Source organism: Maniola hyperantus, chromosome 15 (genome assembly GCF_902806685.2).
Source record: "Maniola hyperantus chromosome 15, iAphHyp1.2, whole genome shotgun sequence".
Taxonomy (NCBI): Eukaryota; Metazoa; Arthropoda; class Insecta; order Lepidoptera; family Nymphalidae; genus Maniola; species Maniola hyperantus.
In genome coordinates this window covers 9629475-9655119 of record NC_048550.1, presented here as the reverse complement: position 1 = coordinate 9655119, position 25645 = coordinate 9629475, and the positions used below count along the sequence as shown (strand labels likewise).

Below are 25645 nucleotides of genomic sequence, written 5' to 3'. Positions count from 1 at the left end.
CCGCACCTCGCGCGGCGCTCGCTCGCTTCGGACAAGATAAACATCGCTTATCGTGTCATGATTTGTTTGATAAGCGCTAACATCACAATGATCACACCCATCGGCACGTGGGACTATGTTGTTATTAATTTTTGGTAGGTAGATATCCAAGATCAATAAAACAAATGCGTCACCACATTAATTAGTTTATTGCGGACTAACTATTAACTAACAAAATATTATATTTGTACTGGAATAACAACACTGAACTCGTATAGCGAGGATAAAAATTAGGTACATCAATAATTGCATTTTGATTTGAAACCCATTTTCTAAACAAAATCTATCTATATTATTCTGTACGGTAAGTACATTGTACAATATAATTTGAACAAAACCCCTTAGTCATTAAAATATTAGTATTACAAAAAACTTCTTAAATTGCGTTCTATTCTTATACAATTTTTAATATCTATGGCAAGCGTTATAAGTACCTAATTTAACAAAGGCAAAACAGGCTATAATACAAAAAAATACACTTATTTTAACAATCTCTGTCAACTAAAAATATTTCAAAATAGGTAAGTAACATATAAAATAATTCGCTCTGTAAACAGGAAAATGCCACAGTTTAATAGGTAGGTAAATGCCACGTGAAAAGTTTGTCCGTAACTAGCATTTGCAAATAACAACCTCTTGAAAGTATAACAACCTGTACGCAAATACTAAAACGACCCCTAAAAACGAATACTAGTACGATCAGCGAATGATAAAACATAGAAGTATTCGTTACACTCTATTATGGCATAACAAAAACTCTACCGTGGTGAACGGTGCATATTCTACCGCACGCGTCTTCAGTTCGATTGGAACTGTCACTTTGAATCGACCAATCACGGTAGCGGGACAATTTACAACACTTAATTTAATTGATTGAAGAAGAAGACGTGAGAGTATGGCGCATATTTTTGATTGAAATTGTTAGAAGCGGTTCTAACTATTCTTCTGTTTTATCATTCGCTGAAACCGATCTTTATCAAATCACTCAATACAAATTTTAGTGCCTTAATTGGATATTTTTTTTTAATATGGCTAATAAAAATCTATATAAATCACTGTCAACAGTGTTGAAACCGTGGCACATCCCGGTGTATAGCAGACGAACCCCCTTCTCCCTTTAGCTATATATTTTGTCATTACTATAATATATAATATTATCTTAGTAACATGTTATATCGGTGGTACTTAGCTGGACATGATATAATATAAAGGTCAAACATTACGAACAAGCCGCACGCTCTAAACGCAACGCATTTTCCACGGCTGAAATTGGGAGAGTTCCATATCTCAAGGGGAAAAGAGGAATGCTTATAGCATCACTTTGTTGTCTGTCTATCTTCCAGTCGTGTCTATCAAAACTCGTCAAGGGAATCAAGGGTTCTTCCCGTTGACCTAGAATCATTAAATTTGGCAGGTAGCATTGTTAGCACAAAGGGTAAAATCTGAAAACCGTGAATTTGTGACTAAGTGTTATTTCTTGTACGGAACCCTTCGTGTGCGAGCCCGACTCGCACTTGACCGGTTTTTTTCTTAATTTATGGTAATACCACGGTTTTATTGTTCACGGCTATAGCGTGAAATTACCTGTGATTCGTTCACTTTTTATTTCAGCTAAAAAGAAATCAAATATATCAGAAAAGCTTTACGATCAGAACGTGCGGCGCTTTCAGCTGTCCTTAAAGTGCGATCAAAATAAGAAGTAAACGTTGGTCAATACGACTTCCTGGCAAGTGTGACGCCCGAATACCCATTGCTATTAATTACTGCTAGTGAACGATCATATTACGCCAACATATCAATTTACGCTTATGTAACATAGGTCAGTTCACTTCACACCCTACCAGAAACCTTATAACTATTACTTTGTCATAATGTAGAAATGCTAGTTTAGCAGGTAACAAAAACGCTATAAATAAATAAGTATCATACAATTTAATATATATATCTATATGATGTATATCTAATAATATAATTAAATGCAAAATCAATATATCAATATGCTTAGGTAGGTACGCGACAGGTTGAAATAATAATTGGGGAGAGAACGCCCCGCACAGCCCCCGCGCTAACCCGGTGCGGGCGAGCGCGGGTGTCGTGCGGGTGTACGGGGCATCCCCCCGTCTCATACCCCGATTGCCACCTCGACCTGTCGCGGACTATACCTATATTTTACATTCGCATAATTCTATATAATATTTTTTCTTTTTTTATTCTGCAAGTCAGACCTTGACTGCGATCTTACCTGGTGGTAAATGATGATGTAGTCAGACGGAAGCGGGCTAACCTGGATGGGGTATGGCTTGGTGTCACACATTTGCCACGGCTCTTTACCATCCTGGTAATATAGCTTAGATCAGCTAGGGTAAGCCAGTTTAGAAATCAAAAATTCTCATATTGACCCAGCTGTGAATCGAACCCAGAACCTCACCCTTATAAGACAGCGCCAACCACTGCGCCACAGAGGTCGTCGAAATATTGCTCATACAAACAAGTTTTACTTAATTAGACTTAATACTTAAAAAGCAATTAATTTATAACTTGCGATAAAACATTTCAGCTTGCGATATCAATTGCTATAAATAGTATAAGCTGAAAATAAATCTGCCTTACAACCACAATAGGTTACTTTTTCTATAAACATGTGTACCTATAACAAATATTTTAAAATGCCAAATCATTAAATACCTTCTATAATAACTACCTACATATTATACTATTTGTGACAAAAATGCTCCCTAAATTCTACTTTTAACTCTTAGGTACATATAATAATATACCTTAATACCTACAAACATTTTCATGTCCCAATATTTAAAAAACTATAGCTACTCGTACTAGCTAGGTATATAAAGGTTGTGAAAATATTTCATTAAAAATAGTAAATATTCATATAATAATATACAAGATTATTATCATTTATTATTGAATTAAAATGAGCAATTTGTTTTAGGGCCCATTTTTCAATCGCCTAACGATGTTTAAGGGTCAAAGCATACAGACGGAATGGAGTGGAGGAGTGTTTTTGATAATAACCTAATGACAGCTTTATGTATTTTGTCATACCTACAGTTTAATTTGGTATACTTAGGGCCGATTTCACCAACGTAAAATAAGTCTTGTCCGAGAATAAAATTGATATTCTGACATATTATCAGTATAAAAACGGTCATTACGCCCAATTTATTCCTCGATTAAACGTCACTCGACGTTGGTGAAATCGGCACATACGAGTATGCCCAACGAGCCCGGGTGCCCGGGCCTGACGCGCACGGGCTATGCCGCCGCACAGTTATATGCTAAAGGTTAATAATAATTTGAGTTGTTATCAATCAATATCAACTTCCACTCCACGTGATCATAGTTTAAGACCTAGAGAGTGACATAAGCTACTTTTTACCCCCGAAAATCAGAGTTCCCACGGGAACCTAAATCCACGCGTACGAAGTCGCGGGCATCAGCTAGTAGAATATAAAGGTAAACATTGAGGAAGAGACAAAGCGAGGTGAAACGTCTTTTCTAAAATATTCCAAAATAAAATCAACTTAATCCCCAAAATATAATATGGGTAGTAAGTACATAATACATGAAGGAGCGATGCGCGTATTCTCATCTCTTTTCATTTCACAAAAGTCTCTTTTTCATTCCACTTTTTCAGAAAATTGTATCACACCAAATTCAGTGTATTTCTTCAGTAATTATTCTGTAAACCTGGATCGTATCTCCTATAACCCCAAAAATACCATTCCCTATTGGCACCACTTGACCAGCGTGGTGGACTATGGTCTAAAAGCTACTCATTCTGAGAGGAAACCTGTGCTCAGTTAAATAGTGAGCCGCCGATCATCCCGTGTTGGGATGATAATGATTATGATTCGCGGAATATTTACGGGAACCTGTTCCCGAAAATATGAAGAATCGACTGCATGTTATTGAAAAAAATGTAAAGGTGACTAACTGATGGATATCTGTCAACGCACAGCTCAAACTACTGCACTTTTTGAAAATTCAACCCCTAAATGGGCGAAATAGGGGTTATTTTGCATAGTCCACGTGGACGAAGTCGCGGGCATAAACTAGTCTACCTATATTACAGTACAACAGTAGAACAGTAATATTTTTCGATTGCGACATGAATTACGGAAGTATTTCGTACACAATAACTGACCTCGAGCGGCTCCAGCTCTATCGATCACAGAATCGGTTATCATGGTGACAGATCGACAACACCGCACATACTCAAGTCGAACCAACCCTACCTTTTAATTAGTTCTACATACTTTAGATACGTTACGTATTTATATATATTTATATTTATATATTACGTAACTATACCGGGTGTAACCAGAACGCTAGCAAAAAAAACCGGCCAAGTGCGAGTCAGGCTCGCGCAATGAGGGTTCCGTACTACAGTCGTATTTTTTCGACATTTTGCACGATAATTCAAAAACTATGATGCATAAAAATAAATAAAAATCTGTTTTAGAATGTACAGGTGAAGACCTTTCATATTATGATAGGTACTTGATATAGTTATCTCACTTCGAAAGTTGAAAATACTAATTATTAGTTCATGACCACTTAATTTTTTTTGTGTCCCTAAACCCTAAATTCACGGTTTTCAGATTTTTAACCCAAATTTCAGCTATAAGATCTACCTACCTGCCAAATTTCATGATTCTAGGTCAACAGGAAGTACCCTGTAGGTTACTTGACTGACAGACAGACAGACAGACAACAAAGTGATCCTATAAGGGTTCCGTTTTTTCTTTTGAGGTACGGAACCCTAAAAACGAAGGCTACTACTACTGATCGACGCGACGCGAAAAAATCAAAAAAAAAACTATATTTTGTAAAAGTTCACGATAATATATTGCAAATAAAACATCTGACTGACGCTAGAGGTCAACGAACGTTCCGGAAGTAGATCACTCGGAGTCAATGCCGCGTCGAAGGCGGGGCATTGACCCGAGTTTTGCACGCTGTACTTTGCGGGTTTGAAAAATACTACTTTTTGCTAGCGTTCTAGTTACACCCTGTATGTTACTATTTACGTACAGAGTGAGCTTTTGAAAGGGATTGGTTGAAAAATCTTATTAAAAATCCAAAATATGCAAAATCTAATGTAGGTACCTAACCTGTAAAATAACACAATACGCAAAAAAATAAAAAAATAAGGGCAGATAGGTACTCGTAGATCATTCTTATTGAGTTTAGAATTTAGATAGGTATAGAAAAAAATATGCTTATACATTTAGTACATTAAGCAACGCACCCGTAAATATGGTATACTTTTAATTCACCATTGTCAATTTCAACATTGATTACAGGCACCTAATTTATTTTTTACGCAATTAACCTTCGAAAGTATCGATCATATAGGTGTCGGGTGATATCTTGGTGACAGGATCTAGGAACATTAATTTACCGCGTCTGGTAATCAAGCCATCTTTTAATTAGTAAACTCTGTTTATATATTATAACTCGATTATCTTATTCGGCTGTACAGTTTCTACACTAAAATAACAGGTATAAAATAATGTTGGTAGAGTACGCGAACGATTTAGATCGCAACGGGGGTGGGGGACGCCCAGCACACCCGCACAGCCTCCGCGCTATCCCTCTTTGGAAAATTCTTTAAAAATATTTTTTAGGCATATTTGAACCATATTTCTAAATATTCTCCACTAGCTGATGCCTGCAACTTCGTCCGCGTAGTTTAGGTTTTTAAAAACTCTGATTTTCCAGGATAAAAAGCCTATGTTACTCTCCGTCCTTTAACAATCTCTATGCCAAAAAATCAAGTCGATTGGTTGATTAGTTAGGGCATGAAGGAATGACAAACAAATACATTTTCGCATTTATAATATTAATGTATTGAGTATAGATTCACATAAGGACTAAGTACCCGTATGTGCAATAGGTGGGGTTCGAACCTATGATCATATTGGGTGTCAATCCGCCCCTTAACCGTTGGGCTATTGAGGTTAAATCTTGACATACATCAATTTTTGATCTAACGTGAACTTTCCAAAAAGATTATATTTTTTTTTTTAAATAATGTACCTAAACAATCCTATAAAAAAAAAGATTCCGACGAATTGAGAACCTCCTCCTTTTTTTGAAGTCGGTTAAAAAGTGATACAATAATAATGTACTTCGTAACGTACTGTATCAGTTCCAAAACACTGTCTTCGTTAATCGAACAATTAGGCAGTGGCACTCTTTGAGGAAATTCTTGTCAAAAGAGAAATATAGAAACGATCACTAATTTGAGTTACCCAAATTTTTTTCTGTGAAAAGGCTATTTTATTTAAAGTTTTTCCTGTGAAACTTTCCTCAGTGAAACTGTCCGTGGACCTTTAACCTAGTATGTGCCCACATTTCTCATCGGATTTCTCAAAGCAAACATGGAATATCACCTATAATACCACAAGAGCCATATTCCCTTTCAAGGTACTGAATAGAAAACGCGGCTAAGAGAAACAGCAAAACAAAGCAAACATCTCGGGCACCTTGTATACTGATATCAGATACTCGCTCTAATTAAACACGCGATTGGCTCACCACAGCTCTGTATAAAGGGGCTTGAAGACGCAGGGAGACAAAGCACTTATAACTTACAGGTTACATTTACCTACTTCATGCTAACATATTATGCGTAAAACTAGCTTATGCTCACTTCGTCCGCGTGGACTACACAAATTTCAAACCCCTATTTTACCTCTTTAGGGGTTGAATTATCAAAAATCCTTTCTTAGCGCATGCCTACGTCATAATAGCTATCTGAATGCCAAATTTCAGCCCAATCCATCCAGTAGTTAGATTTGTGCGTTGATAGATCAGTCTGTCAGTCAATCAGCTTTTTCTTTTATATTTATATAGATAGATATGCCTATGAGTGAAATCTCCAGAATTTTGAAAACTTCAGAACACATACCGTAGAACAACCAAAGTAATCGAAATAGCCCAAAAGTTTGCGAAGCTATGTGGAAATGGACGAGGCACATAGATCGATGAACCGATAGACGTCGGGCTTCCAAAGTGCCTGGAATGGCGACCTCGCATCAAAAGTGCAGCGTTGGCAGTTGTTTGTCAACTAATTTTTTACGGCCCATCTGTTAAACTGATATTGAAGCATTTCGTACAGAAATAGCTTGCATCCCGGGCACAGTCTACCCCCTAGATCCCGAAGAAGAGAAAGGCTATTTTTTTTTCAGATACAAGTTAGCCCTTGATTGCAATCTCAACTGGCGGTAAGTGATGATGCAGTCTAGGGTGAAAACGGGTTAACCTGGAAAGGGTATGACAGTTTTTTATTAAACCTATACCCCTTTGGTTTCTACACAGCATCGTACTGGAACGCTTAATCGTTTGGCGGCACGGCTTTGCCGGTAGGGTGGTAACTAGCCACGGCCGAAGCCTACCCCCAGACCAGACCAGACCAGAAATTTAGAAATTATAAAATTCCAAACCCGTGCCAGGAATCGAAGCAGGGACCTCCCACTAATAAGACCACAGTGCTTACCACTGCGCCATGGAGGTCGTCGTTGGTTCGGAAAATGTTGCTATATAATTTTAAAAAACCGGAATCCACATAAAGGCATTCACGGGGATCATCTATTTGATACGGAGCTTATATCCCGGAAACGGATACATTATTATCCTAGAAAATCAAAGAGTTCCCACAGGAATTTTAAACAACCTAAAACCACGTGGACGAAGTCGCGCGCATAAACTAGTATTATAATATCTACTAAGATTTATTTTGAGCCGAAAAATACTTCAATTTAGACCTTAAAAAGGATAAACACGCCAGCAATTGTTGTGACTAAAGATATAATCGTCAGAGGCATTCACTATTGTTCTGTAATCCGGCATTACAGGGTAGAGGTTTTTATCTTGCTCATACTGGCAGTGTATTCGTTTTACCCGAGGTTTTATCTAGATCGCATTATTTATAAAACGACTGAATTAATTATCATAATTATACCTGTGTATAACTAGCAAAGGCTCCTATATTTTACAATTTCTTCATATAACTTTCACTGAAATTAATTTATAAGGCCACTTTAAATATAGAGTGACTGATTTTGATGTTTAAATAATACCATGAGCACGTCAACTTTCAATGCTTTTATTTTCCCCTCAAATGTAAGTTTTAGGGGTTTAGATTATTTTTAGGAAATATTTATTTTAAAAATAATCGCACTCATCATTAAATTTTCGAAATGGATAAACATAACAACACGGCAAATTTTCCGAGGAAGAAAGAAATTGTCGTAAATATACATTGTGGCTAATTCTGTTATACACAATCAAACTAAACTAATATTAATGTGTCTAAATGTATTGCTATCTCTTTTATAATGCTCCTCACGGAGAAGGATAGCACTAGATTTAAACCTGCCATTTTAGTTTAAAGAGTGTGTACAATAGGTTTGCCACATTATCTATCGTTTTCGGCCGAATAATAATATCCTATCCATATCCAATTCTATCTATAAATATGTCGATAAGTTACCTAACAACGTTGTTATTTCTCAAGAATGCAGGTTTTTTTTTTGTATTCATTAGGCCATTAGAAAACATAAAATATGAAATAAATAGGTATATCAGTACCCTTATTATAAATGCGAAAGTGTGTGTTTGTTGGTTTGTCCTTCAATCACGTCGTAACGGTCCAACGGATTGACGTGATTTTTGCATGGGTATAGACAAAGAAAGACGGAGAGTGACATAGGCTACTTTTTATCCCGGAAAATTAAAAGAGTTCTCACGGGATTTTTAAAAACCTAACTCCACGCAGCAGAAGTCGCGGGCATCAGCTAGTTTTGAAATAAATAGGTATTTGGTAACTGTAGTCTCTAAGTATAATCCTTCCATCCGATTAAACAATCGATGTCCTACCTACTGTTTTTTATTCTGCTCAAACGAAACGAAAATTAATTTTCCCTTGAATATAATTTATTGAAAGCTGATGAAAATGTTTCGTAATTTTAGTAGGTGAGAGCGTATTGAAAAACAAAGCTATTGAGAAATACCTATATGAATTATACGTGACATAATCTCAAATAAATGGTAAATATACACAATATCAACATTAAATAATTCAACAAATTAACTTAACTATATAATACACCTTATAATAATTTATTAATGAAACATTATGATACTATCATAATGTTTAGGCCAAGTGGTGCACAAAATACTTTCCTAAACAAGCCCAAACGGCCAGGATCTCAACGATATCCAAATTTCGGCGAAAATTCGATTATTAACGCAGTTTAGTGTTACGCAGTGTCGTGCAAAATAATAAAAAATCATCTATGTATTATCCAAAAATCAAAATCTATTTATCTATTTATTTGTATTGTGGCGAATCCTGTTGTACAGTACCCGGCAGGAAATATTGTACATCGACCTTTAGAAAGAGATACCAAGCTGCTTTCGTAGAGCGTTGTCTCTGTCGTCTCTGTCGTTGAGACCGACAAAACGTCACAGGTGACAGAGTGACAGAGACAACGCTCTACAAAAACGAAATCTCATTCTAAATGTCGATGTACAATATTTCTTGCCGGCTGCTGTACCCAATCTCAAAATGGTAAGTCTAAACGTATTGCTATCCTTTTTATAACGCTCCTTGCGGAAAGGGATGTCACTAGATTTAGTTTAGTTTACAAATTGTGTACAACAGAATTAGCCACATTGATCTACAACAGGTGCAATTTATTATTAGGTCGAGCCACTGATGCCTGAGATATTAAAATATTGTTTGTTCCCAAAACATCGCTTTGGTGTAGCCAATTCGGCCGATTCTCTTTTACACAATATCTAAACTAAATTAACGTGTCTAAATCTAGTGCTATCCTTTTCCGCAAGCAACATCATGAAAGGGATAGCAATAGATTTAGACGTGTCATTTTAGTTTAGTTTAGAGTTTGTGATTTCATTCATGCACTATCATCCATACTATCCATACGAATGTATGCGAAAGTAACTCGTCCTTTTGTTAGCTTTTCATGACTCAATCCATAAACTGACCTTGACGTTTGGCAAAGACATAGCTAGCAGCCTGGAGACGGACTAAGGATCCTTTTATCCCGGATAAACAAGAGTTCTCACAGGATTTTCAAAAAACCTAAAGAACCTAAAGTGGCCAAAGTCGCGAGCATCAGCACGTACTACTGTAATAATAATAAAGAATAAAATTAATCGACGCTGGGTGATTTTTGAGCAGTCACCTTTATCTATATAAAAAAGAACTGTCATGATGTACTTAAGTACAATAAATAGGTCGATGATCTGTACACAACAGATTTTGAACGATGATTTTAAGTAAATATAAGGTTATAATTTCATTTAAATTTTTTTTTTCTAAAATATATTTATGTTACTTTTTTTCTACGAAGGAAATATTATTACGTGTATGAAGTTTAAAAATAACCTATTTTGTGACATCAGAACACTTTTTCAAGCTTCCTCTATTCTATAACCCAAGTGCAACAAGTGATTTTATTTCAATGGATACTTGACCAAGAAACGCTTCACAAATTATTATGGTTACCTTTTTATTTGAAGTATTTATAAACCGGTGGGTTTCGAATAAACGAGCGAAATCGCATTCTATCCCCACTCTACAAATCTTTGTAAGTTGTCAGTTTATCTAAAGAGAATTTGACAGTGGGGATAAAAGCAGCATTCGCTCGTTTATATTATCAACGTGCCCCCAGATGATAAGTGAGCTCCAAGAACCCACTATAACTTATTCACCTGTGTATAAATTTGTTAGTGATTCTCTCAAATTGTTATAGTTTTAGGTTCAACTATGTAGTTTTATTTTAATTTAGTTTGTAACGATGGGGCTGGCATATAGATCATCTGTAAAAGCCCCTTACAGATTTAAAAAAACTTATTCGCTTGACCAATGACCATACGTCACGCCACGCGTGTTAATTCATATATTTCCTGAGCAGAAAAACATTATTATAAACACCTGACTTATAGATCGGCCGCATGTTATCAGAAACAACCGGAAGGCATTCCGCTCGTACATTTTGTACTAGACCCAGTATAACGCCGCAGACTGTCCGAATATTGCTGAATCGGTTATACGCTTCTGATATTTTCACTGAGTGAGTGAGACAGAAATTTTCTGATAATATGGGGCCGGATTTATTTGACTCAACATGCATCACATAGTACCAAAGATGGCACAATCATCACTTGAAGTACCTTTACCATTACTAACAGTTCATTCACATCTTTATACTACAAACCTAGACTAGACCCCGTCTTTCCGTTTAGTCGCCGGCGATCCGGGCATGTAACTTTTTAGTCAGTCAATGCTCAGATCGTTTGAGAAGTGACGCGAGAGCTTGGCTACATCGAGGCCGGTGAAGTCTGTGAAGATGTCAGTCGTGGCGGTGCTGGGCTTTGATCGGCCGGGGGATGTGCTGCATGAGGCCTCCTCGCAAGGATCAAGGGATACTAACCTGTCTTCTTTACTGCTCACTTCGAACGGTTCTGATATACCTGTGGAAGATTTAATGCTATGATATGGCTGCCATTTGATAATTGAAATTTTCAATGCTTACAGCGGGATTTTTAGTGTGAACAATACTGCTTAAATACACACGCAAGCATCACCTACGCACGCACGCAAGGATACACTCATGTACGCACGCATCGCACGGACGCATGCATAATGCATATACACATGCACATACGCGCACGGATGCACGCGCGCAGAGAGCAGTGTGTGCAAGAAAAATCCCAAGCTTAGGAGCAGACCAATGCGCGTTTTAGACCCTCTTAGCTTTAGTTTTAACTTTTAAGTTAATGTAAATAATTATTACCTACTACGCTTCTACTTAGTTGTTCTGTTATTCAAACTACTGACATTCAAAAAGTGTACGGTGTATCCACTTTGAATGAAATATTTTGACTTTCATTTTCAGTTTGGCCTGCGCAGACGAGGGACGTTTGTCCGCAGAGAACAACAATCCCCAAAGCGTAGATAAAATGTTCGCCGAGAACTTACCACCGACTCAACTGTGTACGATCATTTGTTCGCCAGAAGTTAAGTGAAGCACACGCTATGGAAGCGGACTAAAATCCGCTGTGTGCGTTGACGCGCCTTGGAACGTTAGTTTTTTTTTTCGAGGACTCCCTCGTACTTTTGTGCGGTCTGGTCTGTCAGTGTCCTCGGCTATTCAGGGTACTTTTTGTACGGGATATTTTAGTCCCTTGTGTGCGTTATTCAATGCAGTTGTAAGCGATCAATTTTAACGGCGCTACCGATGGGGACGCTCAGTGTGATAGTGGGAGGGGGAGTTTCGGAAAAGCTCACTGTGGCCAGATACTCACCCAATACACTCCTGACTTCGGTGTTGGGCTGGCTGAAGTATATGAACCGGTAGAAGCCGGGCGTGCGTACGCCGCTGCCGACGGGGAAGCTCAGTGTGATGGTGCGCGGCTGCCCGGCCGGAGGGGGAGTTTGGGGCAGGCTCACTTTAGCCAAATACTCGTAGGCTATGTAATCGTCTAAGCTGTGGAAGTTTGCCTGTAATGAAAGAAAAAAAAATTGAATTAGGCCTGTAATGGTAAAAAAAATTAATAACGTGTGTTTTAACGTATCTTTGAAAATTATTTCAATCTTTAATATTAATTCTCCTTCTGATTGTAGTAACTTCCCAGAGGTAGGTACTGGTACTGGTGCTGATTCTGAGCACATCTAAATTTTAGAGTATTCACATCCTTCTTCTTACTAATGCAATATGAAAAGGACAGACACAGTTTGACAGTTTTTAATTTAACTTAAGAGCTGTTAAACCTCGTGACTTTAACTGCCAATCGCGAGCCTATTGTTTAAATTTGTAGATGCACTAAAATTTAACCTTCTGGTTGATTTACACATCAACGTTCAGCTTAAACCTCTAGAAACTTGAGATTTTGCGATATAGGTCCTCTCTATAACGCTGATTCCGAATTTTCAGAAATTCTACCCCAACAAAGTCGGGGTAGCCGTAGAACAATGAATAGGGATGATGACCACCTTTTTTTTTAAAAAAAATGGGATGATGACAACTTTTTATCAAACGTCAAAACGCTTGCAACTTACGTCATAAATGCCAATCCAATCGTTAGGGTTGACTTCGACGTCAGGTGACAGCGTGCACTGCGTGCGGAAGTCCGCGTCGCCGATGTACCAGATGCGGACTATTGGGGCGAACTCCACTGTCTTTACCGTAAAGTTTGCGAACACCTACAAGAAAACGATAGTCTTATAACCTACACCTCTACGCACAACAGATGGAAACGTTTAAGTGCGGAAACCAGCCCAGAGCGACGAATGAAAGAAAGAACCTGCACCTCTAGAGTTTCTTGCTGGTTTTTCTCGGTAGGAAGGGCATTCCGAACTAGTAGTTTTACTTGACTATTAATATAGGTACATATAACAAAACATCTTTCGGTTTCTATTGCACCTGTATTTTTGCACTATAATATTATATCTTGTATAGATTGGTTGCCGTGACCAAGATTCGGTCAGAAGTATACGTTATACTGAAGTTTAAAAGTAGAAATTAGAAAAGAAACATGACACTTCATTAGAATCCAGAACAACTACGAAAATCTCAACATGCTCTATCGCTTCGGTGCATGCAGCTTCAGTTCAGGCTTATGCTATCCATGGCTAGGTACAGGCGTGACTAATAACTATCGCAGAACGCTTGGATTAGTGCTGTATAGTACGCTACAGGTTGTCGGTAGTTCTGTGGAAAGATTCTCGTAGGACTAAGTATAGTCCGCGACAGGTCGAGATTGCAATCGGGGTATAAAGCTGGGGGACCCCCGCTCGTTAGGGGGGCTGTGCAGGGCGTTTCCACCCCGATTGCCATCTCGACCTGTCGCGTATTATAGCTATACTTGCGAACGGGTTTTTAGCTATGAGATGCGCTCAGAAGCCAAAAATTACAGGCGTAAGTATAAAGTCGTCTTTATTATTCGATGGACAAAAAATGAGAAAGCAACAAACCGCTTTATCAGAACCCTGTACACTCGTGAAAGTTTCAGCATGCTCTAGCAGTTCAGCGCATGCAGCCATTGGTTCAGCTATATCAAATCCATGGCTAGCTAGATGGTTTGGATATTAATGCTCTAGCTATACTTACGTACGGTTTTGGTTAACGAGTTCAAACTCGTTCAGGATCCTTAGTTATGAGCTTATTCACCTGACGCACTTAGAAGTCAAACACACCGGGCGTAAGTATAGCTGTCTTTATTCTTTGATCGAGAAAAATGAGAAAGGAACAAACCGCTTCATCAGAATCCTGTACAACCGCGAAAGTTTCAGCATGCTCTAACAGTTCAGCGCATGCAGCCATTGGCTGAGCGATATCCGATCCGTGCGTAGCTTCAGGCGTGACTATTGCCGATCGCATGCGTATCTTTGCTCTAGCGGCCTTAGGCGGTGTTGATTGGTTTGGCCGAATCTAAGGCAATTAAGGTTTGATTTTATAGAAGTTATGACCTTTTTTTTTATAACAAAACAATGAAGAGAATAGAATCAATATTATCTTCGATCTTGATACAACTAACTTGATTTTATTCAAAATTTCATCAAATTGTTTCTGTTATGCCAAAAAACGGGTAAAACGCAATGACAAACTGGCTTTACAATATGTTAAATTAAAATAGGAGAAGCAGGTACAGATAAAAATATTCCTTCTTCTGTGCTGAGTAAAGGACATTTTATTCTTAAATCCGTTAACAATTCCAACATAATGGATGAAAAACGTATAAGTAAGTTTTACGGGATGCGAATACATACTCTTTTTTAAAATTATAGTAATTAATTAAATAATCAACGTCTGTAAAATCAAACCTTTGTAAAAGTGTAAGGTTATAGGTATTAGTTTTTGGCGTAAATCAGGCAAGCTGTGGATTAGTAAAATTTGTAAAAATAAATATTATACGTGCACATCCAAAAACCAAAAATATAGCTACTTTAAGGGCGGAACCATACTTCTAACAAGCGACGCGATCCGATGAAACGCCATGCTTGTTCAGTCAAACAAGTCATGGTATTTTCTATGACCAGAATCAATACACTGACTGCGCTGCATCAGGTGTTAGAAAGTGTGTTTACTACATTAACGTTTTCTGGATAAAGGCACCGATTCTGTTGCCTTTCTCTACAAATTTTAGAGTATTTGCATCTTTTTCTTTTTAATATTGCTAAAAAAGGATGGAACATGAATTTTACATTTTTAAGACTCTAAATTGTAGTACGCTCTAGAAGCGCCTACTGGCAGCTGTCACGAGGTTTGACAGTTCTAAATTCAACTTAAAACTGTCAAATTGTCTGTCATTTTCATATTACATTAGTAAGACGAGGATGCGAATAGGTACTCTAAAATTTAGTTGTGCTCAGAATCAGCAGCTTCTGGTGTTAAAAGTATGTTTCCTTCTAAAACATCAACTGATAACATCTTACATAGCTACAACTTCCAACCAACACCATATAACTACAACCTTCGACCTTGACCTCAACATCACAATTCTGACGCAAACAACTTCAGCCATATCGTTAATCATTCATTCTGAGTTCTGACGTCACACAATTTCAGTGTTGACATTGAAGATGCCTTTTATAAACTTTTTCAGATAGACCTCAATTTTCGACACATAAAAATATACTTTATTTATAGCCATATAAGTTTTACATTGCAATACGAGACGTTACTTAAGTTGGATACTTTCTTTGGTCACTTTTCTTTAACATTCATGCATTCAAAAGTGTATTCTAAATACATGTAAATAGGGTTTAGTTTGCAGAGTTGTGTGGTGTGATAATTTTGAACAGATAAGGTGCTGATATAAACGTAACTGACCTTAATATTAAATTGCGCGACCACGGGCTTGTGGTCACTGACCGTGTAGTGAGGTATATGGTTGTAAGATATCAAGTCAGCCCTAAGTGTGATGTTCTCATAGTTATTCGCTATCACTTTGTACAATATCCGGTCCGTCCACGAAGGTTTTCGCCTAGAAAGATTCAAAATACAAGTATTATATACCCTGGTTCATATTATATGAGTCACTAAAGTTTCTTATCCATCCTCTTAGTACCATATCTCACTAGGATACCTGTGGAAGTCGCGCTACCAAAAAATGTATACTGCTCTATTCAGGGTATATAGCGCGACCTGGTTGCGCAACCACTGGTGTTCTATTAAGATAGTGCTCTAGAGCGTTGAACTGGAATAGCTTTTTTTTAATCAAAGATGTTTGCTTTGATTAGCGATCTCTACGGCCCGCGGAACGTAGTTTCAGCAAGCTGAAAATGTCTGATATCTGATCCAACATTGTTCATTATGACAAAATTGTATTTATAATGTAGGGAGGTCATACAAAAAAATAAGGTAGGTACTAAATGTTTCTAGACAGATTTGATTGAAGAATGTATTTTATAATGCATACATTTTGAGAACTTACTTGCCATTTTTAACCGACTTCAAAAAAAGGAGGAGGTTCTCAATTCGTCGGAATCTTTTTTTTTGCTCTATGTGTCAACTGACATGTCAAAAGTACGGTCTTCCCTTAGAATAAGGACTAAAATCGTTTATACTGTTAAGTTTAATCAGTTCTCCACACCAAAGCATCGCATGTTTTACCCATATTATTCTATAAACATTTACCTACTGTTTTTTGTTGCTATGTTTTTATATTCAAATATTCATGATTATAACGTAAAAAATGTTGATTAGTATGATTTTTTCAATTTTATTCAAGTAGTTCCATTATTGAGATTCTACCTACTTGATACGAGATTTTTTCTGTTCATAGCCAAAATTCATACTTTGTGTTAATAGAGAGACCGCGAGGGCCAGACCTTCGTTATTTTATAAAAGCTGAAAGTTTCTCTGCGTATTATCCACAATATAGGGAGGATAGATCAGCGCTGATCGTTCCTCCCTGTGTTGGGCTCATAAGGACAAGTTGAGTTGACGAGATTTGAAAAGCACTGTCTTCAAGTGTCAGTTTCATAATTATTATGTTCTCCCACAGATTGTACCCCATGCGATGACATACGCATCTAACGTGAAGAAAAACTACCGCATTTGTAGAGGGATATCTCTTCTATTCTCGTGGCTTTATCTTCTGTTTTACTCATCACCGAGCACGTATTTTATGTGCCTTGAATATAAGCATAACATATACCCTACTAACTACATTTAGCACCCATAAAAGTCACACTTTCATAGAGTAAATAAACATTAATATTCTCTCTCTCAACATCGTGCCTATAGTCCTTATTGGAACCAAGACTATATTAGATATCGCTTGAATAAAATCGATGTTAAACGAAACTTATTGAAAGGTATCGATACAAAATTTGGTTTCAAAACAAACAAAATCATTTCAAATACATATTCTAAAAAATTACGCAAAAAATTACGTGTTATTAAAACAATAATTCATTGTGCAACAGAAAGAATTATTGTTATCTAGTATTAACACTACTTATCGATTGAGTCACTCACTTCAAATCGTAATCGTCGCTCCCCATCAAGAATTTGTACGTCGGTGGAAATCTGATTTCTGGTTCTGAGAACTCCGAGAACGCTTCTCCACTGTCCATGACCGCCAGCAACTGGTCGTGTTTTAGTAGAGACGTGAACTTGTCCTTTTCAACCTTTTGTAAAGTCGCCACAATTTCTTCAGAAGTTGGGCTGCTACCCGTCGGGTGGTCGGTTCGGAAATTTAGATCGCCGATCCAAAATACGTAACTAGAAAAAATTTAGGTTAGGTTAGCTTGGTTAATTATTTGAAGCCAGAGGCGGACTAAGGGTGGAGCGGAGGGGGCAAACCGCCCTCCGGGTCGTAGATGAATAAAAAATAATATTTCTTAGTATTGATCTTCTAAGACTTGATTCGAAAGTCAGAAGGACATTTTGTGTTGGCGTCACATCTCTATTATACCTACACCATTTCTGTAGGTATTAACCATTTGTAAACCACATCAGATGTGACTGATAGATTCTACCAGTTTTACTTATTTTTATATAGGTCACTTTCATTCTTTAACTAACATTACATTGTGGCGTCAATAAAATCCAGTTTGTTGTCAAAGCCAATGTTTTCCTGTTAGTTATAGCTAATTATAGGAAATTAACATACGCTTTTTCCATAGCTTATATCTACCTTCTTGGTTTATTCCTGAGTTTGTACCTACTCAAAAAATATACCATACTATCTAATGGCCGCGACTCCGTTCGCGTGGAATTAGGTTTTTAAAAATCCCGTGGGAACTCTTTGATTTTCCGGGATAAAATGTAGCCTATGTTACTCTCCAGATCTTTAACTATACCCATGCAAAAAATCACGTCAATCCGTTTCTCCGTTGCGACGTGAATGAAAGCAAACCAAAAAACCATTAAATCAACAAACAAACACACTTTCGCATTTATAATATGAGTATGATTTAAATAATAAATTAAAATTAATTTTGAATTTGAGCCTTCTCTTCCTTTCCCGGATAAAATTTTTATTCAAGAAAATTTTCGGGTTATGTAAGATGCGCCATGTCTAAACTAGGTACCCCTAGAGTCTTATTTCAGTAGGGCGCGGCGGTCTGGCGACATGAAACCTCGGCTAGTTCACTCTGCTTCAGCCAATCAAAAATAGTAAAACCTATCGTGGTTTCTGTTTGTAAGATGCAAGGGCTCTTCCACAAGACTTGCGGTATGACGCCCCATCGCAAGAACGATGTCGCACCTCAATGCGATTCCCATAGAAAGTCCCACGATACGTTGCCGTAGAATTTTACGATGCGACATCGTATCGCAAGTACCTATTGTGAAAGAACCTTTAAGGCACTGCGCCAAAAAGGCCATCAAGACCCTTATTTGCTTCGCGTGTTGTACAAATACACATTTGTATAATATGCGTGTATGGGTAGGCACACATTACATACATAATACGACATTCCTCTACATAGACTCAGTGCCGCTTTTCACTATATATAGTTACATGTTACATAGTAGATATCGATTGATATTGTACCGGCCGAGTGATAAGCATTAAGCACTCCCTTCACAGAATAGCACGTTTATCTTTACACAAACAAACACTATTTATAATTTATCATATCATCAACCCATCGCCGACCTACTACTGAGCACAGGTCTTCTCTCAGAATGAGACAAGTTTAGGCCACAGTCTGCTACGCTGGCCTAGTGCGGATTAGCAGACTTCACACACCTTTGAAAACATTATGGAGAACTCTCAGGCATGTAGGTTTCCTCACAAAGTTTTCCGTCACTGTTAAAGCAAGTGATGTTTAATTGCTTAAAACGCAGATGACTTTGAAAAGTTAGAGATGCGTGCCCGACCTCTCTAATTTAACTAGGCAAGCACGACTATATTTACACTACAAAAAGATTACCTGATGGAAAAATGCCATAGGTACCGAAGTTATAGGCAACAATAATAATATGACGGATTTTACTTTCAGCTACGAGTCTAGGAGCTAAATGATTATGCAGCCTAAATAGCAGATATCTACTGGTAAATATGCTAACTGCTTTGACTTTTATTTACCTAACTTATAGTCTCGCACGATTTGTTTAACACATTAACACAATTCGATCAGCTGAAATTATAGTTAAGCTCAAAAATTAACACTGGAACATTTTCATTGTTGGTCCAGATCGCTTAAAATTAGTCAACATAGCCTTTTAATACATTTCGATATGAACAAATGTACCTATTGTATTTTAAAACAATGATGATATCAAAAAGATAACGCTTGTGTAGAATAAAAATAAGGGATTCTAATATCGTAATCTGATATGATAGGGGGCACCAATGAATGGATATACCTACATAGACTTTAGATAAAGGAATCGATTACTGTATCATAGCTAAACAGTTGCACAATACACTATAGAATCTCTTTAATCCCTATTATAAATGCGAAACTGTGTTTGTTTGTTGGTTAATTGGTTTGTCCTTCAATCACGTCGCAACAAAGCAACGGATTGACGTGATTTTTTGCATGGGTATAGTCAAAGACCTGTGGCCCTACCGCGGTTGATTGACAGCTACAATGTCACGATCGCAATCATCTCTGATTGGTTAATGCTCGCTCACTATTGGCCACAATGCATTGTTGCAACAAGAATCGCACAAATTCAGCCAATCAGAACAATTGAGATTGTAATAATGATTGATGCAGGTTTTAGACAATCGCAGGACAGGACAGTGACAGGCTACTTTTTATCCCGGAAAATTAAACTGTTCCCACGGGATTTTAGAATCCTAAATCCACGCAAATGAAGTCGCGGGCGTCAGCTGGTGGGTATATAGGTATATACCCACCAGCTGGCTCACTTTAACTAGATTGGTTGAGTGAATGATTAGATAGCTGCGACTAGCGTTCGAATTTATGTCGGAGTAAAATGCATGCTTCCTACTAATAACCAATAATGTGTGAAAGTTCAATCACAGCTTTTAGCATCTGCAAAGCGATCAAAATTCCAATTTTCGATGCTAAAAGTGTTATAAATTTTCATAGGATTAAGTAGTAATATATAATGATTTCTAATTAATCGTTTTTTAGCGTTTAAACTATCGTGAGTAATCTTTTTTGTTGATCTAAATCTGAAACTAAGACAGATATCAATTTATCTCCCCAATTTCCATTATCTATGTCTGATAAAATAATCAAAGTAAAATTATATTTATTTTGGAACTGATTATGACCCTTGAAACATTTTAGAGCTAATTTTGAGGCAACGTCATGCATAAACTATAGGTATAATTAACTACGAAATTGCAAAAACGAATTTTAGGCATACTTTACTTAATAATAATTTCATAAGTCATTCGTTTAAAAATACTGATTAGTTTGCATAAAAATAACGTGCTACCAAAAGTTGATTCGCCTTGTTCAAACATCGCGCACCTCACTCTTGAATAATATGCATCAGTACCCTTATTATAAATGCGAAAGTGTGTTTGTTTGTTGGTTTGTCCTTCAATCACGTCGCAACGGTGCAACAGATTGACGTGATTATTTGCATGGGTATAGGTAAAGACCTGCAAAGTGACATAGGCTACTTTTTATCCAGGAAAATCAAAGAGTTCCCACAGGATTTTTGAAAAACCTAAACCTAAACCTGAATAGTGGAAAGTATGGCTCACACTCGATTTGGAATTAATAAATAAAAATATTTGTCAAATAAACTTTTACAAGTACTTGAATCGTCAAATGCATCTACCAGTTACCACCCACCGGTTCGAAATGCCTTTCCTACCGAATGACCATTGAGAGCACTCTTAATACTTACTCATGAAACAGAATGTTGGAGGTCTCGCTGACTTGGTAGGCGTGTTCCTTGAGGATAGTGTTGTAGTCATTAATTCGGTCAGCCAGCAAGTGCTCGTGGGCAGTCAGATGGCAGTTCACGAGGCACACCGAGCACCCGTAGATGTTGAACCGCACACTGACCGCTCCTTTGTTGCCCTACAACAAATCTTCTAAATATATAAAAGGAAAAGGTGACTGACTGACTGACTGACTGATCTATCAGCGCACAGCTCAAACTACTGGACGAATCGGGCTGAAATTTGGCATGCAAATAGCTATTATGACGTAGGCATCCGCTAAGAAAGGAATTTTGAAAATGAAACCCTGAGGGGGTGAAATAGGGGTTTCAAATTTGTGTAGTCCACGCGGACGAAGTCGCGAGCATAAGTTAGTAAGTATATATGAAGCCAGCCGCATATTAACAGAAATTGCCCGTCAGAAAAATTCGGGCGCGTGCCGCAGGATACTCTGCTCATTACATTTTGTGTTGGGCTTCCGAAACGGTCAAATGGCTTGATTGCACGTAATTTTGTTATGCTTGCTCAAGCAGCTCGATACGTCCATCCAGCAGCTTGACCCAGCAAAAAGCTCTTCTCCCATTTCTCGAACACTGTCCAAACGACTCGTCAAGCGAAAAATATAAAATCGCATTAATCACGGTCAAGCACGTAAATACTTGACTTAAACAAACAATGGGGCCGATTCTCTAGTACACAATCTCTAAACTAAACTAAATTAATAGGTCTAAATCTAGTGCTCTCCTTTTCCGCAAGCAACATTATAAAAGGGATAGTAATAGATTTAGACGTGCCATTTTAGTTTAGTTTAGAGATTGTGTACTAGAGAATTAGTCACAATTGGCCCCGATTCTCTAGTCTCTGTCTAAACTAAATTTAGAGTATCTGCATCCCTTTCTTTTTACTAATGCTAAAAAAGGAACGGAACATGACTTTCACATTTAAAGACTCTAAATTTTAGTGCACAATACAAATTTAAACAGTAGGTTCGCGAGTGCGTGCTAAAATCACGGGTTTTACCATCTAAAAATTAAATTTAGAAATGTCAAACTGCTTCTGTCCTTTTCATATTACAATAGTAAGAAGAGGGTGCGAATACTCTAAAATTAGGTTGTGCTTAGAATCGGTGCCATTGTAAACAGTCAAAATGCTTTGCTCAAGCAAAAATCTACGTGCTTGCCATCAAGCCGTTGTTTTGTCCTTCAATCACGCCGCAACAGAGCTACGGATTGACGTGCATGGGTATAGTTAAAGACCTGGAGAGTGACAAAGGCTACTTGTTATCCCGGAAAATCAGAGAGTTCCCACAGGATTTTTAAAAACCACGCGTCCACGCGTACGAAGTCGTGCGCACCAGCTAGTATTAAATAACACATTGGTAAAGTTTAACAGTATACATCTATGTAGGTTGAATTATAATGACTTATTATAAGACATACTTACCTACTTTCATTTTATTTATCACCATGCCAAGTATTATTACAAAAAGTCATCTTACATAATACACTTGTAACTTGTTTCACAAAGACCATGTTACATAGGTACTGCTCAAAAAACACTTGAATATGTAATGGTTTTTTTTATTTTATGTGTTTTTAGTCATGTTTATCAAAAGCAATGATAGCCTAGTGGTTAAGACGTCAGCCTCTATTCCGGAGGTCGGCGGTTCGATCCCGGGCACGCACCTCTAACTTTTCAGAGTTATGTGCGTTTTGAGCACTTAAATATCACTTGCTTTAACAGTGTAAGAAAACAGCATGCCTGAGAGTTTTCCATAATGTTCTCCAAAATGTGTGAAATCTGCAAGAGGCCAGTGTGGTGGACTACGGGTTAACCCTTCTCATTCAGAAAGATACAAAGACGTGTAGAGGGCATTTGAGGTAAGCGACCACGACGCGATTCTGGAGGCTCGAGTACGAGACCGGCGGCGGCAAGCGACCACGCCTGGCGACAGCGCCAAACAACCATGTCACCGACTGCTGGCTACACTACTGTTCCCCATACGGCACGGCGACACTGTCCCTTACAGACTACTCGGAATATATCTTCATACAAGTCATAGAAAATGTATAGGAACCGGATAATCGGCAGCACGGTCGCATCACGCTATCTACAGTTTCTGCTGTCAGCCACCAGTCTTGGAAGTCCAGCTTAAGACTGCCTATCCACTGGTGCGGAGCTAGGTAGCAGAACGAGAAAGTAATGCGGAGCGGAGTTGCAAGCATGTGACGAGTCATTTGAGCTACTGGCGGCGGGCAATTGATACGCAAAATATCCGCTTCCCTGGTCCGCGTTAAAATGTATGATTTTTTAAAACTAGTACGCAAATCCTTGTCAACTGAAGCGGCGCGGGAGTTTTATGCAATTCTATTGGTTAATGGCACATATCAGCTCCGCTCCTCTCTTCTCCACACCAGTGGACAGGCAGCCTGAGTCCTACCTTAAGAGTACTTAATCTCTTATTCAGGAAAAAAGGAAGATTTTGTGAATATGTCATGGCTGTATTACGGATCGTAAGGTTTGTTGGTTAAATACAAGGAGCATGCGAAAAGAAAAACAAATGCAAACAAATTAAGTAAATGCAATAATTTACTCACCCAAAGTCCGCCTAGACCAGTTTTGGTATACTGTGCCACTATTTCCCTCAAATGGGGTAAATGTTTCATTTGAGTGTAAACAAGCTGTATTATGCCTTGCAGCCTGATGCTCTTGGCAACAACAAAGCCTTGTCTGCAAAGAATCTTATTGAACATTTGAGTCCACTGGTCTGAGAATAGGGAGTCCATTATCATGTTCTGTGGCTGTGACTTCACCTCTTGCAGCCTGAAAACATTATCTATATATACTTACATTATAAAAAAAGTTTCATGAAACAAGCGTGCAGTAAATAAAGTGTAAAAAAGATTCCTTTTGTAGCCTCTGGCCTCACACTGTATATATAGGTACTATACTGTGTGTTGCAGTATTAGAATTTAGCCTTATTAGAATTGGGCTGCATACTAATAAATGTATTGTTTGGATAGTAGGTAATAACCTGTCTTATTATACTAACAAGAAAACTAGAAAACAGCTGATAATCTTCAAAAAGCTAAACAGATTTTCTTGCATTATAGCTAAGAACACTCTTGATCAAACCACCTTTCAAACAACAAAACTAAATCAAAATTGGTTAATTAGTTTACAAGCTTGGGGGTTAAAATAGTGGTTCGAAAACTATACTGTTTGAGGTAGCACTACTATATAATGGCTAGCTAGCCAAAAGGCTTATTTGAAGAATTTTTTTTTCAAACTATAAAGATAAAATCAAAATCTTGTCCAATACAATACTTATAACTTGACATAATATTTTTGAATAAAGTTGTATAAAGTCACCATACCTTTATAGTATGTTTGCTACGTTTCTCATCCAAGTGAACTTTTGCTCTTTTTGAGAAAATAAATTCTTTATATCTAAACTATAAAATGTTAGGAGTTTACTTACCCGATAACATAAAAGTCTGGTAATGGCTTATTCTTATTAAACTGAGAAGGAAAATCCAGTAACGAATTGAGATCTTGACCTGGAGACTTAGTTGCTACATTCCAGGTCACGAAATAAAACCTGGTAACGATAAAACGTAGATTATTGCCTTAAATAATGTAAGGAAACTTAGAAATCAGGTGTATAAGGCCGAGGTTGTTTATAAAACCAATTAACTGTGTATCATAATTACCTAAGGGTATCCATTTGTATAGGTTCTAAGTTCACTTATAACTAATAAATTGATTACATAAAATCAAATATGTCTTATAATAAAAGAATTCAATTAATAGTGTTAATCAAACTAAAAGATAAGATAATTCGTGGATAATTCTCAAGTAAATACAAAGCGACCATCTCCGATTCCGCAGTAAATTTTTGACTGAAGAAACCACAGAGTACGACTACAGACCAACTGTCAATCACATCTTGCTAAAGCTTAGCCAACAATAAACCTTCCTGCACATTTTTTGTTATATCGTGCACTGAGATTGTGTCAAAGAATTTCTAAGTACTACCTACCTACCTACTTCGTAGTACAACACGGTATTACACCGTGATGTGCCGTGATTGAGTTTTGGTTGGAGGTTTTGGTGGGAGGTTTGGTTGTTTGGCAAGTTGGGGCGTCTGTTAATAGCATTATTGTTGTTTTATCTATGGTAAAACGATTGGCGGGAAATTGTTTTCTATGCT

General features: G+C 37.6%; 1 protein-coding gene across 2 annotated transcripts; it reads right to left on the bottom strand.

Annotated features, from left to right (window-relative positions):
• Positions 1-169: 169 nt before the first annotated feature.
• Positions 170-25342, bottom strand: LOC117988673 (inositol polyphosphate 5-phosphatase K-like). 2 transcript variants are annotated; one of them, XM_034975838.2, is made up of 10 exons: positions 25146-25342; positions 24914-25033; positions 24030-24255; positions 21396-21571; positions 17586-17831; positions 15933-16086; positions 14355-14531; positions 13160-13303; positions 12406-12601; positions 170-11571 (listed from the first exon to the last, which is right to left on the bottom strand). In XM_034975838.2, the coding sequence occupies exons 1-10, from the start codon at positions 25157-25159 to the stop codon at positions 11375-11377; spliced, it is 1650 nt and encodes a 549-aa protein (XP_034831729.1). In that variant the 5' UTR covers positions 25160-25342; the 3' UTR covers positions 170-11374. The 2 variants fall into 2 exon arrangements, with proteins under 2 accessions (XP_034831729.1, XP_034831730.1); XM_034975839.2 differs by lacking the exon at positions 14355-14531 and having other exon boundaries at positions 25146-25341.
• Between the last annotated feature and the right edge of the window lie 303 nt (positions 25343-25645).

Coding starts and splice junctions, on each gene's coding strand:
- LOC117988673 (XM_034975838.2), bottom strand. Junction 17,832..21,395: donor TCCAACATTCTGTTTCATGA/GTAAGTATTAAG, acceptor AATTTTTTCTAG/TTACGTATTTTGGATCGGCG. Junction 11,572..12,405: donor CGAAGTCAGGAGTGTATTGG/GTGAGTATCTGG, acceptor AATCTTCCACAG/GTATATCAGAACCGTTCGAA.